This window comes from Oncorhynchus mykiss, chromosome 5 (assembly GCF_057628025.1).
Source record: "Oncorhynchus mykiss isolate SJ-2025 chromosome 5, ASM5762802v1, whole genome shotgun sequence".
In the NCBI taxonomy this organism is placed as follows: Eukaryota; Metazoa; Chordata; class Actinopteri; order Salmoniformes; family Salmonidae; genus Oncorhynchus; species Oncorhynchus mykiss.
This window is the reverse complement of record NC_143026.1, coordinates 88,076,571-88,092,530: the sequence shown is the minus strand read 5'-3', so window position 1 is coordinate 88,092,530 and position 15,960 is coordinate 88,076,571. Positions and strand designations below refer to the sequence as shown.

Below are 15,960 nucleotides of genomic sequence, written 5' to 3'. Positions count from 1 at the left end.
CAGCCTCTAAGGTGCAGGATTACGTAACCGGGTAGAAGCCGGCTAGTGATGGTTATTTAACAGTCTGATGGCCTTGAGATAGAAGCTATTTTTCAGTCTCTCGATCCCAGCTTTGATGCACCTGTACTGTGTGTGTGTGTGTGTGTGTGTGTGTGTGTGTGTGTGTGTGTGTGTGTGTGTGTGTGTGTGTGTGTATATATATATATATATACACACGAGTGTTCTCCAGAAGATACACTGACAATCCCTATCTGTCTTACTCTATAACAGGAAGAAAAACACTATCAAATGCAGATGGAGGAGTTGGATCAGATTATACAGACTGGCAAATGTCCCAGCTAGCCAGCTTGCCAGCCAGTCAGCTAGTCAGCCAGCCGGCCAGTGCTGATGAGAAGTTGGGAAATGGGAAGTGAAATGGTGGACTTGTGAGTCATCATAGCCCTGTCACTACAAACAGCAGAGCGCTCATAGCTCTTCATGTCTCCGCCGCCAGATGGCCTAACGAGCAGGAGCAGGTCAGGATGTGGGACCCGGAGATGCTAAATGTCTACCATTCACTTTTCTCTCCCCCACAGGTACTAGAAAGACAACTCTGACACTGATAAAGTGTGTCTAATGGGTGAAGTGTGTATAGGTCAAATTAAACAGGGTGTAAAGTTTGGAGATGGTGATATGCTTTTATAAAAGGTTTGGAATTTATTATAATGTTGCTTTCAGTTAGTTGGAGGCCGAGATTGTGCAGGGTGTAGGTGTGTGTTGTTATTGTTTTGTAACCATATGTTCCCAGACCAACTGCCCCAACGCCCCCCCCCCCTCTCTCTCGCTCTCTCTCTATTCCTCCCTATCCCTCCCTATCCCTCTATCCGCCCTTCCTCTCTCTCTCTCTGTCTCTCTCTCTCTCTCTCTCTGTCTCTCTCTCTCTCTCTCTCTATCCCTCCCTATCCCTCTATCCGCGCTTCCTCTCTCTCTCTCTCTCTCTCTCTCTCTCTCTGTCTCTGTCTCTGTCTCTCTCTCTCTCTCTTTCTCTCTCACTCTCTCTGTATCTCTCTCTGTCTCTCTCTCTCTCTGTCTCTCTCTGTCTCTCTCTGTCTCTCTCTCTCTCTCTTTCTCTCTCTCTCTCTCTCTATCCCTCCCTATCCCTCCCTATCCCTCTATCCTCCCTTCCTCTCTCTCTCTCTCTCTCTCTCTCTCTATCCCTCCCTATCCCTCTATCCTCCCTTCCTCGCTCTCTCATCTATCCTCTCCCTTCCCTTCTTTCCATCTCTTAATTTCTCCCTCTCTCCCTTCATTGCTCTTCAGTTCAATTCAATTCAAAAGGCTTTAATGGCATGTGAAACATATGTTTACATTGCCAAAGCAAGTGAAATAGATGATAAACAAAAGTGAAATAAACAATAAAAAATTAACAGTAAACATTACACTCACACACACGTTTCAAAAGAATAGAGACATTTCAAATATCATATTACGTCTATGTACAGTGTTATAATCATGTGTAAACAGTTAAAGTACAAAAGGGAAAATAAATAAACATAAATATGGGTTGTATTTACAATGGTGTTTGTTCATGACTGGTTGCCCTTTTTGTGTGGCAACAGGTCACAAATCTTTCCCCCTCTCTCTCCCTTAATCTCCCTTCCCCTGTTCAGAAGAGCATGCATCACTTTCAAATTCATGACAATGAATAAGCTCTATCCTGTAAACTCTACATTAGTTGGCCCTGGATCGAGTGTGTGATGTCTCATTCCACATGTTACCAATTTCAACCTCTTGGCTGTGCTCCAACATTGTGTATGCTGGAATCATTTCTTTAACCCACATCAACCTGCTCATGTCTTTCTAGTGATACAAATATTTTTGCAATAATCTATTTTTCTGTAGTGAATTGGAACTGCTGCTATTATTTTCTAAAATGATTAATTGATTGATACACACTTTTGCATGACCTGAAGTAGGCTAGCCTACTTTTACTCCAGCTTTGTTACAGCAATTAGAATAGGTTCTTATGTATGTCTGCTATGCTAGTATAGCCCACCCATATGGGAATGAATAAATGAACTTCAAACACCATAAATAGACCGCAATGCATCACGTTTTCCTTGGTGCGATCTGAACACTTTGGTTGCGCAAAGAACTGTGTATTTTCAACACAAGGTGGCGACACATCGAGCACTAATCAGAGCCAGATGGCTCGTGCAAGACGAGGTTTTGTGAGCGTGCGCTCAGAGCGGGAAAGAAGGCAGTGGGACTCCGGCGGTCAGAGAGAGGAGACAGGGAAAGAAGGCAGTGGGACTCCGGCGGTCAGAGAGAGGAGACAGGGAAAGAAGGCAGTGGGACTCCGGCGGTCAGAAAGAGGAGACAGGGAAAGAAGACAGTGGGACTCCGGCGGTCAGAGAGAGGAGACAGGGAAAGAAGACAGTGGGACTCCGGCGGTCAGAGAGAGGAGACAGGGAAAGAAGACAGTGGGACTCCAGCGGTCAGAGAGAGGAGACAGGGAAAGAAGACAGTGGGACTCCGGCGGTCAGAGAGAGGAGACAGGGAAAGAAGACAGTGGGACTCCGGCGGTCAGAGAGAGGAGACAGGGAAGGAAGACAGTGGGACTCCGGCGGTCAGAGAGAGGAGACAGGGAAAGAATACAGTGGGACTCCGGCGGTCAGAGAGAGGAGACAGGGAAAGAAGAGTGGGACTCCGGCGGTCAGAGAGAGGAGACGGGGAAAGAGAGAGAACTTCGTGCGTTCTACTACACACAGTCACAGGATAAGGACGAGTGCGTAGACAGTTATTATATACATATTTGTGTGTCTTCTTTTTAAATCAACGTTTGCACGTGAGATTACGGTTGTAGTGGGTGTAAAGGAACTATAATAGAATCGGAGGAATGTATCCAGCTAAAGCAACAGTGACCCACCGTCCTCCGAGATGTCAGCTCCACATTATCCGAACCATCGTGCTACTCCTGGCTGTCCTAGAGATGACTGCGACACGTAAGAATGTGACTTTATTACAGTGTTACAATGTCATATTATCTGAAACACACGCAAATTTGAATGCCATGCATTTTCATATTTGATGCCATTCGTATGGTGATACATAGGCTATTGGTCACTAGCCGTAAGCCTATCGATGTATTCGATTGACGTGTCTCTGCAAAATATTTCCTTTCCTAATTTTATTTGTCCCCCCCGTTAATAAAACAAAATTCAGATGGTTATATGGATATTCAATTCGTTGTTTTCTTGGACTTCGAAATAGGCTACTTGGTTCCACATAATATCTTCATTGATCAAGTATTGTTTACCGCCAAGTCGTTTATATTTTAAACAAAGCCAATTGAAATATTGATTTATAATCTCCAGTATATTGAAATACAAAAGGACTCTTCTTCTCCAGGCATGATGAAGAGGATAACTATCTCAGTCCCAGCTGGAGGTCCATTGTGAGTGTCGATCCATTTGTGACTTAAAGCAAACTCAGCAATACAATGCTGACTGATGCTGAGAGTAATGAAGTTTTTCGAAAGGGAAGAAAATGTCTTTGTTGGAAAAGACTCACTCCGTCAGAAATGTAAGGCTAATCACTGTAGTCAAATAACAAACAGTAGCCTAGCTAGACTTGTCGTGTGTCTAAAAGTATTGCCCACATGCCCCCATGCCCACATGCTCCCATGCCCACATGCCCACTAAGCCCACATGCCCACTAAGCCCACATGCCCACATGCCCACAATAACTTTGCCACCGCTGCTGAAAAAAATCCTAGAGGAAACAATGTATCATATTGACAATATTGCAATATTATTTTTGCGTTAGTTGGCTGTAACTGCACTTTTTAAATAGGGAGACAATTTGTTTTTAGCACTTGTATTTCCATGACTGATCAACACTCTTAGTCTCCTGGCTCTCTTGTCCCTCTGCAGCAGACATATGGTGAACAACATCAAATCACAATAAAATCACAGTATTGAATAGTAACACATATAGAATCACGAGGATCGTTAGAATCGCAATATATATCGTATCGGCACCTAAGTATCGTGATAGTATTATATCGTGAGGTCCCTGGCAATTTCCGGGCCCTAATGGAAACTACTTGACACCATCTGGGCACCTGCCTCCCGCTAGACAGCTGTTATAAAGCTTATATAAAGCCACAGGATGTTTATAACCTTTCACAGGTTAAGTGTGGGGAGGAGAGTGATTGTTTGGCTTTGTGATGACTTAGTGAAAGGATACTATTAGCTATAAAGTCACTTTATGTCCCTGAAATCACAACTGTTGTGACAGAAATGTAAACAACATGATATATTAATTAACTTCCTCACTGCCAGTGTGTGCAGGACAAGGTACTAGGCCTATAGAGATTGTAGAAGACAACGTTGCAAGACAATACTTTTAGACACACGACAAGTCTAGCTAGGCTACTGTTTGTTATTTGACTACAGTGATTAGCCTTACATTTCTGACGGAGTGAGTCTGTTCCAACAAAGACATTTTCTTCCCTTTCGAAAAACTTCATTACTCTCAGCATCAGTCAGCATTGTATTGCTGAGTTTGCTTTAAATCACAAATGGATCGACACTCACAATGGACCTCCAGCTGGGACTGAGATAGTTATCCTCTTCATCATGCCTGGAGAAGAAGAGTCCTTTTGTATTTCAATATACTGGAGATTATAAATCAAGTGGGCATGTGGGCTTAGTGGGCATGGCCAATGGCGTGAACAATTTTAGAGGCCCTCCTCTTTTAGAGGCATGGCCAATGGCGTGAACAATTTTAGAGGCCCTCCTCTTGGCCACAGATTTAGCTATTTTGAAGTTAATTTCCTGCAATTCTACACATGGGGCTGAGAGAAAATGTGCAGTTTTAAAGCTAATTTCCAGGGGTTATGCATTGTTCTTATGCTATCTGAGTGACTCATTTTAGATTGTCCCCGTCTGTCTAGTTTTTATTTTGGTGGTTGTTAGTTCTCAAAGATGATCTTAGAAATATTATTATCCTTTCTAAATACTTTATATCAGGTTTTAGTAATTTTTTACATTTAATTTAGTATTATTTTTACTCCCCTTTTTTCTCCCCAATTTCGTAGTATCCAATTATTAGTAGTTACTGTCTTGTCTCATCGCTACAACTCCCGTACGGGCTCGGGAGAGACGAAGGTCGAAAGTCATGCGTCCTCCGAAACACAACCCAACCAAGCCGCACTGCTTCTTAACACAGCGAGCATCCAACCCGGAAGCCAGCCGCACCAATGTGTCGGAGGAAACACTGTGCACCTAGCGACCTGGTCAGCGTGCACTGTGCCCGGCCCGCCATAGGAGCCGCTAGTGCGCGATGAGAGAAGGATATCCCTACCGGCCAAACCCTCCCTAACCTGGATGATGCTAGGCCAATTGTGCGTCGCCCAATGGACCTCCCGGTCGCGGCCGGCTGCGACAGAGCCTGGGCTCGAACCCAGAGTCTCTGGTGGCACAGCTAGCACTGCGATGCAGTGCCTTAGACCACTGCACCACCCGGGAGGCCCCTGGTTTTAGTAATTAAAGTTTTCACTGAAAATGTTTTACCTTCCCATTTTTTTATCATATTTTTTGGGGTGGAACAACCCGCCGCTGTTAAATGAATATAGGGGAAACACTGCGATACGATGCAATATATCGTCAAAAATAATATCTGATATGTAACTATCGATTTTATTTCCCCATCACTAGTTTCCACAGTTTAAAAGTTTGGAAGAGAGGTGCTGTCATTGGGCAATTTTGGTTTGCCCTCTTGTGAATTGAATAGGATTTTAGTTTGTTACCCAGTTTGTCTATGTGTTATTAATTGCCTGCTAGAGGATGTGTCTAGGTTTGTTTGGATTACACCAGTCCTCCCTATTGGATTGGTATATTATTTACAAAGGTTGGAGGAGGCAGTAAGGCCATATTCTGACATGCCACTCTCTTAGACTAGTGTCAGGAGCCAGGAATGGTAATCCAAGAAACATGACTGGATGAGTTATGTGTTCATCAAATAGGATTTTATGATAGAACAGGAAAAGGGGGGGATCAAACCCTCGTAACCATTTCATATCTCCACTTCTTCAGCAGACTGGAAAAGGGGAGTGGAAAGAAACACATTCTCAATCTGCCATGATACAGAGTCTCTTACATGTCATAACAGTCAGAGGGCTATAAATCATTTGGGTGGAACTGCCTCGGGTACAGATTTCAACAAGACAGAACTGTTGACACTAAAGGCACTTTGCCTCTGAACAACCCTGTCTGGACTGCAGTCTCTGTCTCTAGCAGGAAGCCTCCTGTCCTCTTCCTCAGCTCTGATAGCTGAGCTCTTAGCCCTCTCTTCTCTCTCTCCTCCTAATGCATGGTACTGTAACTCAGCCATCCATTGCTGTATCTTTAAAAGCCTTCTCAGACGTTCAGGAATGTGAAGGAACTATATGTGTGAAACAGATGTAATGGTTGTAGTGTATGTACGTGTGTGTGTGTGTGTGTGTGGGGGGGGGGGGGGGGGGTTAGTGTGTGTGTATGTGTGTGTGTGTGTGTGTGTGTTTTGTGACAGTTTTGGTCCAGTGTGAAGCATCTGGAAAGATAATAAAGGCACACACCTTCTATGAATCAGTCCTCAGTCATAAATCATACACTTCTCAGCTGGTCCCTCGTTACTTTCAAACAACAGTGTGTAAAACATGTCATGCATTAGCAATTACCTACTTACCTTTTGTTATTCACATCATATGTTTGCCAAGTTTATATGGCTATATTGCTCAACATACACCATGTTTTGAAGATGATGTCTTGTCTTGGCTAATTGTTTAAGTGGTGGTTACTTACAGTAATAGATGGCTATACAATTCTTACTCAGTTATTATTTCGTGCAGTGTTACATTAAACGGATGGTCAGATATGAGAAGCAGAAATATGAACTTGAATGCACTATCAGGCATCCATTTTTTATTTAATTTGTTTCCCCTCCCCACTGGGCACTCACTGGTTGAATCAACGTTGTTTCTGCATCATTTCAATGAAATTACGTTGAACCAACGTGGAATAGATGTTGAATTGACGTCTGTGCCCAGTGGGTCTCGTCAAGTTGTGGTTGTTGTGTGTTTGGGTTTGTAGTGTAACAATTATCAGCAGCAGTAGAGCTACTGATTACTTTCATTACTGACTTCCGCTTGTGTTTCCCAGCGCAATGACATCATTAAATCAAATCAAATTGTATTTGTCACATGCACCAAAAACAACAGGTATATAGATCTTACCGTGAAATGCTTACTTATAAGCCCTTAACCTACAATGCAGTTCAAGAAATAGAGTTAAGAAAATATTTACTAAATAAACTAAAGACTGTAAAGAAAATGAGATCACAAGTGTTTCCTATCGATCTTTGATAGCATACCAGTGGCACTATTATTCCTGTAGACTGGCAACCAGGTATGTTAGGCTACTACTGAAAATACTATCCAGTAGCCTAATTTAGTGAAGGAAAAAAACATAATTATGGGAGGGTTTAATCCCAAATCTTTGTAAAATGTGGGTGGGTTTAATCCCAAATCTTTGTAAAATGTGGGTGGGTTTAATCCCAAATCTTTGTAAAATGTGGGTGGTTTTGGAAAATAACCCAGAGGTTTGTTTCTTAGATATTAGATTGTGATAAATAGGTTCTGTAAATTGCAATAGATTGCAGTTTTACTGTAAGTTATTCCTTCTTACAACCGCATGATATTTTCATCTTAAAGCCTTCTAAGAAACAACCCCCACAGAAAGCTAAGCCTAGTGTTTTTCTGGTTGGGAGTCTTGACTCTTGGGAGACTATGATTCATTGAGGCTAAACATTGTTCACTCTCATGTCATATCCTCATTTGGTCTCTGCTCTCTCTGGGCTAGAGAGAGGGTTTGATAAAGTTTCTCCCCTGCGATCTGAAGCCAAGCATGGAAACCCCTTTCCTGCAATTACTGTCTGACTGCACTGCACAGCGGAGGTGAGGGCATGGCAGAGACAACATCTCCTCTGGATATCTATGGACTCAAAGAGTGGTTGGCTTTTTGCTGTAGATTAAGAAGCATCCTCTTGGACATATTCGTTAGAGCTCGTAGTGGAGCTAAGGGCCTAACTTACTTTACTTGTGTCAACAATTAGCCTAAATAATCAGTTCTTTGATAGAAGAACGACACTCATTATTTAAGTAAAGTGTGCATTAATGCACCTCATGGGTTGTGTAGGCTATGCACTAATGTAGGTATTAGGAAATGCCTTGTAGTAAAAAGAGATATACATTTTGACTTTTTAAATTACAATTTTCCTCGCTTAGTAGCATTTATCCAGGTTAATACGTGGGGACCATGCTATATTTCATTTCACAGGAGTGGGAATGAAACATTACTTTTTAAATTCAGCTGTAAATGTGTCAGTGTAAATCTCTAAAACCTGTTTGCATTGCTTTAAGGACTTATGGAACCCCGTCGCATGCAGACTGGTAAATCTCTCACCGCCCACAATTAGGCCTTTGTACATTGCCACGCTGTCTTAGAGCTGATAAATACCCAATCTTAGCAGGCTTTTAAAAAATAAATTAATACATTCTGCTTATCAGTCAACAGAGGATTGTGACAGGCAGTGTCAAATTTCTCTCCACGAAGAAAGGCTTTTATTTAGAATTTCCCACAGCATCATATCCATCTTGGAACATTTCACTCATAAATGCTTCCCCAGAGCAGAGGAGAGGAGAGGAGAGGAGAGGAGAGGAGAGGAGAGGAGAGGAGAGGAGAGGAGAGGAGAGGAGAGGAGAGGAGAGGAGAGGAGAAAAGAGCAGAGGAGAGCAGAGGAGAGGAGAGCAGAGGAGAGGAGAGGAGAGAAGAAAAGAGCAGAGGAGAGCAGAGGAGAGCGGAGGAGAGAAGAGAAGAAAAGAGCAGAGGAGAGGAGAGGAGAGCGGAGGAGAGGAGAGCGGAGGAGATTAGAGAAGAAAAGAGCAGAGGAGAGCAGAGGAGAGGAGAGGAGAGGAGAGGAGAAAAGAGGAGAGGAGAGGAGAGGAGAGCAGAGGAGAGGAGAGGAGAGCGGAGGAGAGGAGAGAAGAAAATAGCAGAGGAGAGGAGAGGAGAGGAGAGCCAGAACAGAGCAGAGGAGAGGAGAGGAGAGGAGAGCAGAGCAGAGGAGAGCGGAGGAGAGGAGAGAAGAAACGAGCAGAGGAGAGGAGAGGAGAGGAGAGGAGAGGAGAGGAGAGGAGAGCCAGAACAGAGCAGAGGAGAGTAGAGAGCAGCGTTGTTGGTGACTGGTGATGGGGTTAATGTTGAACCACACATTGGCCTTGGCTGGCTGGCTGGCTGGCTCATATATCTGATAAACGGTCTGTCTGAGGAAAGGTAGCCAGGCCCCTCACTGCCACCCATGACATCAGGGCTTTGGATGGGGAAGCCTTGGCACTTGGCAGGCACCCGCTGCGCCACTCCTAGCCGTTAAACTAAAATCATACCAGGATCACTCTCCTTCTGTCTCACCCCCCGCCCCTCAATTCAATTTCAATGTAAGGGCTTTGTTGGCATGGGAAACATGTTAACATTTCCAAAGCAAGTGAAGTAGATAATATACAAAAGTGAAATAAACATATAAAATGTACAGTGTAAACTCACAGAAGTTCCAAAAGAATAAAGAGAATAAAGCCTCTTTCTTTCTCTCCCATCTCTCTCTCTCTCTCTCTCTCTCTCTCTCTCTCTCTCTCTCTCTCTCTCTCTGTCTCTCTCTCTCTCTGTCTCTCTCTCTCTCTCTCTCTCTCTCTCTCTCTCTCTCTCTCTCTCTCTCTCTCCCTCTCTCTCTCCCTCTCTCTCTCTATATTATTATTATTATTATTATATATATATTTTTTTTCTTCTTTCCAAACTCATCCCAGGATCACTCTTGCTGTCTCTCTCTATTTCTCTTTTCTTTCTCTTTCAAATCAAATCAAAGTTTATTTGACACGTGCGCCAAATACAACAGGTGTAGACCTTACAGTGAAATGCTTACTTACAGGCTCTAACCAATAGTGCAAAAAGGTATTAGATGAACAATAGGTAAGTAAAGAAATAAAAACAACAGTAAAAATACAGTGAAAAATAACAGTAGCGAGGCTATAACAGCAGCAAGGCTACATACAGACACCGGTTAGATGGGCTGATTGAGGTAGTATGTACATGTAGATATGGTTAAAGTGACTATGCATATATGATGAAAAGAGAGTATCAGTAGCGTGAAAAGAGGGGTTGGCGGGTGGTGGGACACAATGCAGATAGCCCGGTTAGCCAATGTGCGGGAACACTGGTTGGTCGGGCCAATTGAGGTAGTATGTACATGAATGAATAGTTAAAATGACTATGCATACAAGATAAACAGAGGGTAGCAGCAGCGTAAAAGAGGGGAGGCACACAGTGCAAATAGTCGGGTAGCCATTTTATTACCTGTTCAGGAGTCTTATGGCTTGGGGGTAAAAATTGTTGAGAAGCCTTTTTGTCCTAGACTTGGCACTCCGGTATCGCTTGCCATGCGGTAGTAGAGAGAACAGTCTATGACTGGGGTGCCTGGGGTCTTTGACAATTTTTAGGGCCTTCCTCTGACACCGCCTGGTGTAGAGGTCCTGGATGGCAGGCAGCTTAGCACCAGTGATGTGCTGGGCCGTACGCACTACCCTCTGTAGTGCCTTGCGGTCGGAGGCCGAGCAATTGCCGTACCAGGCAGTGATGCAACCAGTCATGTTCTCGATGTTGCAGCTGTAGAACCTTTTGAGGATCTCAGGACCCATGCCAAATCTTATTAGTTTCCTGAGGGGGAATAGGCTTTGTCGTGTCCTCTTCATGAGTATCTTGGTGTGTTTGGACCATTCTAGTTTGTTGGTGATGTGGACACCAAGAAACTTGAAGCTCTCAATCTGCTCCACTACAGCCCTGTCGATGAGAATGGGGACGTGCTCGGTCCTCCTTTTCCTGTAGTCCACAATCATCTCCTTAGTCTTGGTTACGTTGAGGGATAGGTTGTTATTCTGGCACCACCCGGCCAGGTCTCTGACCTCCTCCCTATAGGCTGTCTCGTCGTTGACGGTGATCAGGCCTACCACTGTTGTGTCTTCTGCAAACTTAATGATAGTGTTAGAGTCGTGCCTGGCCATGCAGTCGTGGGTGAACAGGGAGTACAGGAGGGGACTGAGCACGCACCCCTGGGGAGCTCCAGTGTTGAGGATCAGCGTGGCAGATGTGTTGCTACCTACCCTCACCACCTGGGGGCGGCCCATCAGGAAGTCCAGGATCCAGTTGCAAAGGCAGGTCTTTAGTCCAAGGATCCTTAGCTTAGTGATGAGCTTTGAGGGTACTATGGTGTTGAACGCTGAGCTGTAGTCAATGAATAGCATTCTCACATAGGTGTTCCTTTTGTCCAGGTGGGAAAGGGCAGTGTAGAGTGCAATAGAGATTGCATCATCTGTAGATCTGTTTGAGCGGTATGCAAATTGGAGTGGGTCTATGGTTTCTGGGATAATGGTGTTGATGTGAACCATTACCAGCCTTTCAATGCTCTTCATGGCTACGGACGTGAGTGCTACGGGTCTGTAGTCATTTAGGCAGGCTGCCTTCGTGTTCTTGGGCACAGGGACTATGGTGGTCTGCTTGAAACATGTTGGTATTACAGACTCAATCAGGGACATGTTGAAAATGTCAGTGAACACACCTGCCAGTTGGTCAGCACATGCCTGGAGCACACGTCCTGGTAATCCGTCTGGTCCCGCAGCCTTGTGAATGTTGACCTGTTTAAAGGTCTAACTCACGTCTGCTACGGAGAGCGTGATCACACAGTCGTCCGGAACAGCTGATGCTCTCATGCATGCCTCAGTGTTGCTTGCCTCGAAGCGAGCATAGAAGTGATTTACCTCGTCTGGTAGGCTCGTGTCACTGGGCAGCTCGTGGCTGTGCTTCCCTTTGTAGTCTGTAATAGTTTGCAAGCCCTGCCACATAAGACGAGCATCAGAGCCGATGTAGTATAATTCAATCTTAGCCCTATATTGATGCTTTGCCTGTGTGATGGTTCGTAGCAGGGCATAGCATGATTTCTTATAAGCTTCCGGCTTAGAGTCCTGCACGTTGAAAACGGCAACTCTACCCTTTAGCTCAGTGCAAATGTTGCCTATAATCCATGGCTTCTGGTTGGGGTATGTACGTACAGTCACTGTGGGGACAACGTCCTCGATGCACATATTTATAAAGCCAGTGACTCAATGTCATCGGAAGAATCCCGGAACATGTTCCAGTCTGTGATAGCAAAACAGACCTGTAGTTTAGCATCTGCTTCATCTGACCACTTTTCTTTATAGACCGAGTCACTGGTGCTTCCTGCTTTAATTTTTGCTTGTAAGCAGGAATCAGGTGGATAGAGGTGTGGTCGGATTTACCAAATGGAGGGCGAGGGAGAGCTTTGTACGCGTCTCTGTGTGTTGAGTACAGGTGATCTAGAATTTTTTCCCCTCTGGTTGCACATTTAACATGTTGATAGAAATTAGGTAGAATTGATTTAAGTTTCCCTGCATTAAAGTCTCCGACCACTAGGAGCGCTGCCTTTGGGTGAGTGGTTTCCTGTTTGCTTATTTCCTTATACAGCTGACTGAGTGTGGTCTTACTGCCAGCATCTGTCTGTGGTGGTAAATAAACAGCCACAAAAAGTATAGCTGAAAATTCCCTAGGCAAGTAGTGTGGACTGCAATTTATCACAATATCCTCTACTTCAGGCGAGCAAAATCTGGAGAGTTCCTTAGATTTCGTGCACCAGCTGTTGTTTACAAATATGCACAGACCACCCCCCTTGTCTTACCGGAGTGTGCTGTTCTATCTTGCCGGTGCAGCGTATATCCCGCTAGCTGAATATCCATGTCGTCATTCAGCCACGATTCCGTGAAACATAGGATATTACAGTTTTTGATGTCCCGTTGGTAGGATATTCGTGATCATACCTCGTCTAATTTATTGTCCAATGATTGCATGTTGGCGAGTAATATTGACTGTAACGGCAGCTTTCCCACTCGCCTTCGGCAGATCCTAACGAGGCATCCGTGTCCTCTGTGCCGACATCTCTTCCACTTGCAAATAATTGGGATGTTGGCCTTGTCGGGTGTTTGGAGTATGTCTTGTGCGTCCTGCTTACTGAAGAAAAAACCTTTGTCTAATCCGAGGTGAGTGATCGCTGTCCTGATATCCTGAAGCTCTTTGTCTAATCCGAGGTGAGTGATCGCTGTCCTGATATCCTGAAGCTCTTTGTCTAATCCGAGGTGAGTGATCGCTGTCCTGATATCCTGAAGCTCTTTGTCTAATCCGAGGTGAGTGATCGCTGTCCTGATATCCTGAAGCTCTTTGTCTAATCCGAGGTGAGTGATCGCTGTCCTGATATCCTGAAGCTCTTTGTCTAATCCGAGGTGAGTGATCGCTGTCCTGATATCCTGAAGCTCTTTGTCTAATCCGAGGTGAGTGATCGCTGTCCTGATATCCTGAAGCTCTTTGTCTAATCCGAGGTGAGTGATCGCTGTCCTGATATCCTGAAGCTCTTTGTCTAATCTGAGGTGAGTGATCGCTGTCCTGATATCCTGAAGCTCTTTGTCTAATCCGAGGTGAGTGATCGCTGTCCTGATATCCTGAAGCTCTTTTTTGCCATAAAATATGGTTGCAAAAACATCATGTACAAAATAAGTTACAAATTACTCGAAAACCCCCCAGATAATAGCACAATTGGTTGGGAGCACGTGAAACTGCTGCCATTTCTTCCTGCGCCATTTTGCCATCACTCCATCTTTCTCTTTTTGTCTTTAATTTCTGTCCCTCTCCTTCATGGTGTAGCAGCCCTACTGTACCTGACTCGTGTAGTACTGTACCTTACTCGTGTAGTACTGTACCTGACTCGTGTAGTACTGTACCTGACTCGTGTAGTACTGTACCTGGCTTGTGTAGTACTGTACCTGACTCGTGTAGTACTGTACCTGACTCGTGTAGTACTGTACCTGACTCGTGTAGTACTGTACCTGACTCGTGTAGTACTGTACCTGACTCGTGTAGTACTGTCCCTGACTCGTGTAGTACTGTACCTGAATCATGTAGTACTGTACCTGACTCATGTAGTACTGTACCTGACTCATGTAGTACTGTACCTGACTCGTGTAGTACTGTACCTGGCTCGTGTAGTACTGTACCTGACTCATGTAGTACTGTACCTGGCTCGTGTAGTACTGTACCTGACTCATGTAGTACTGTACCTGACTCGTGTAGTACTGTACCTGGCTCGTGTAGTACTGTACCTGGCTCGTGTAGTACTGTACCTGGCTCGTGTAGTACTGTACCTGACTCATGTAGTACTGTACCTGATTCGTGTAGTACTGTACCTGACTCGTGTAGTACTGTACCTGAATCATGTAGTACTGTACCTGGCTCTTGTAGTGTTCAGTTTGGCCATGGATCCACGCTTGGCTGCTGTTATCTGAGTTGACTGACAGGTTGTTCTTGGCATGGCTGTGTGTGTTTACTCACTGAGTTCTGAGTGAGAGGAAAAAGGCAGAAAGGAATAGTTGTTCAGCGACAGCTTTGGGCTTTCCCAATCCAGCTCCTGTTCTGTTCTCTCCCCTACCTCAGACCTTCTGCTGGGGGCTGTGCAAACCACTGAACCATCAGTTTAGTCCCATGAATTAGAAATGTGTTACAAGGCATCACTTTATATTGATTAATAGCATATACTGTATCAAACCACAAAGGTTTCACACCATGGTAGAATCCTGTTTTTTAAGCATTTGTCATGATTCTGTGTTAATGTTCTCGATTTATGCTGAAAGGTCATGTTTATTTCCCTCTTGACAGCTCTTACTCTCTCTCTTTATTTCTGTTTTTCCCTTTGTCTTTCTATTTATCTCGCTCTCTCCCCCCCATCTCTCTCTCTCGCTCTCTCTCTCTCACATGTTGAGTCGAGGTAGCACTCTCCTCTCTACAGGTGTTTCTGATGAGAATAGCGTCTGTCCAACTAACTTCCCATGAACACTCTAAGTGCTAAAACAGGCCAGCTTGGATTGCAGGAAATTTAATTTTACGGGCGTCTAATGATTTGTGTTCGTTACGGAGCTATGTTAGGGCAATGTTTCCTTATTTACCATGTTTCCTTATTGCCACAGTCTCTGTGAGCAGAGGGGGGGACATAGGGGTACGAGGGCAAAGTTGATTTGGAGGTACACTGTACTATACCTTTTTTGGTGCTATTTTGTTCTATATAAAGCTAGTATCCTGACATGACAAAGTAGATTCAAGACTTAAAATGTGAAGCCGACTTTGCAGACTGTGTGTGTCTGAGTGTGTCTATGTCCCTGTGTGTGACTCTCTCTCCTAGCCCTAGATGTATGGCTGTCTGGGTTCATTGCGAGGCTAGAGTCTAAACATGCATGACCCTGCTTGGCCTCCACATTAAGCTGTTTAGGAATTCTCCACCTCTATTCACCCCTGTTTGTTTAACATACAAAAGTGTGTTTAACTCTCCTTCTTTATTGGTTGGTAATTACTATCAGTAGCCATAGAAACTATAATCCCGTTGTAGTCTGAAGTCTAGGAATTCTCCTCTCTTTGAAGATTAGTTATTTTAAAGAGGGTTAGGTCTAAGCCAGTGGTTGAACAAGCCGACTCTGGACACCGAATGCACCATGTACTTTATGCTTTTGCAGATCTATGAGACATTTATAACGGGATTGGGAAAGTCTAGGCCGTTCTAATCCCACTGTTCTGGAATGATAATTGATGCTTGGTCGATTTGTTTTGCTTCCGTGCATCAAAGGAGGGATGACCAATGTTACGTCATGAGTAATCCGCCTCTGTCTTGGGACACCTGGAAGAGTTTGTGTAGTTTGAGAAAGAGGAAAGAAGATGTTTCTTCTCTGCTGTAGACTCTTAACCCATCAAATGAGCATTGATTGGAAGAAGTCAGTTGAAATTT

The 15,960-nt window shown here is 44.3% G+C and overlaps 1 protein-coding gene across 1 annotated transcript in view; it reads left to right on the top strand.

Annotated features, from left to right (window-relative positions):
* Window positions 1-2,224: 2,224 nt before the first annotated feature.
* ror1 (receptor tyrosine kinase-like orphan receptor 1) overlaps window positions 2,225-15,960 on the top strand; it is a 288,092-nt gene continuing 274,356 nt past the window's right edge. The window contains exon 1 of the mRNA XM_036978628.2: window positions 2,225-2,984. Within this exon, the coding sequence (XP_036834523.2) occupies window positions 2,879-2,984 (106 nt within the window). The 5' untranslated portion in view covers window positions 2,225-2,878. The remainder of the gene's footprint in view (window positions 2,985-15,960) is intronic.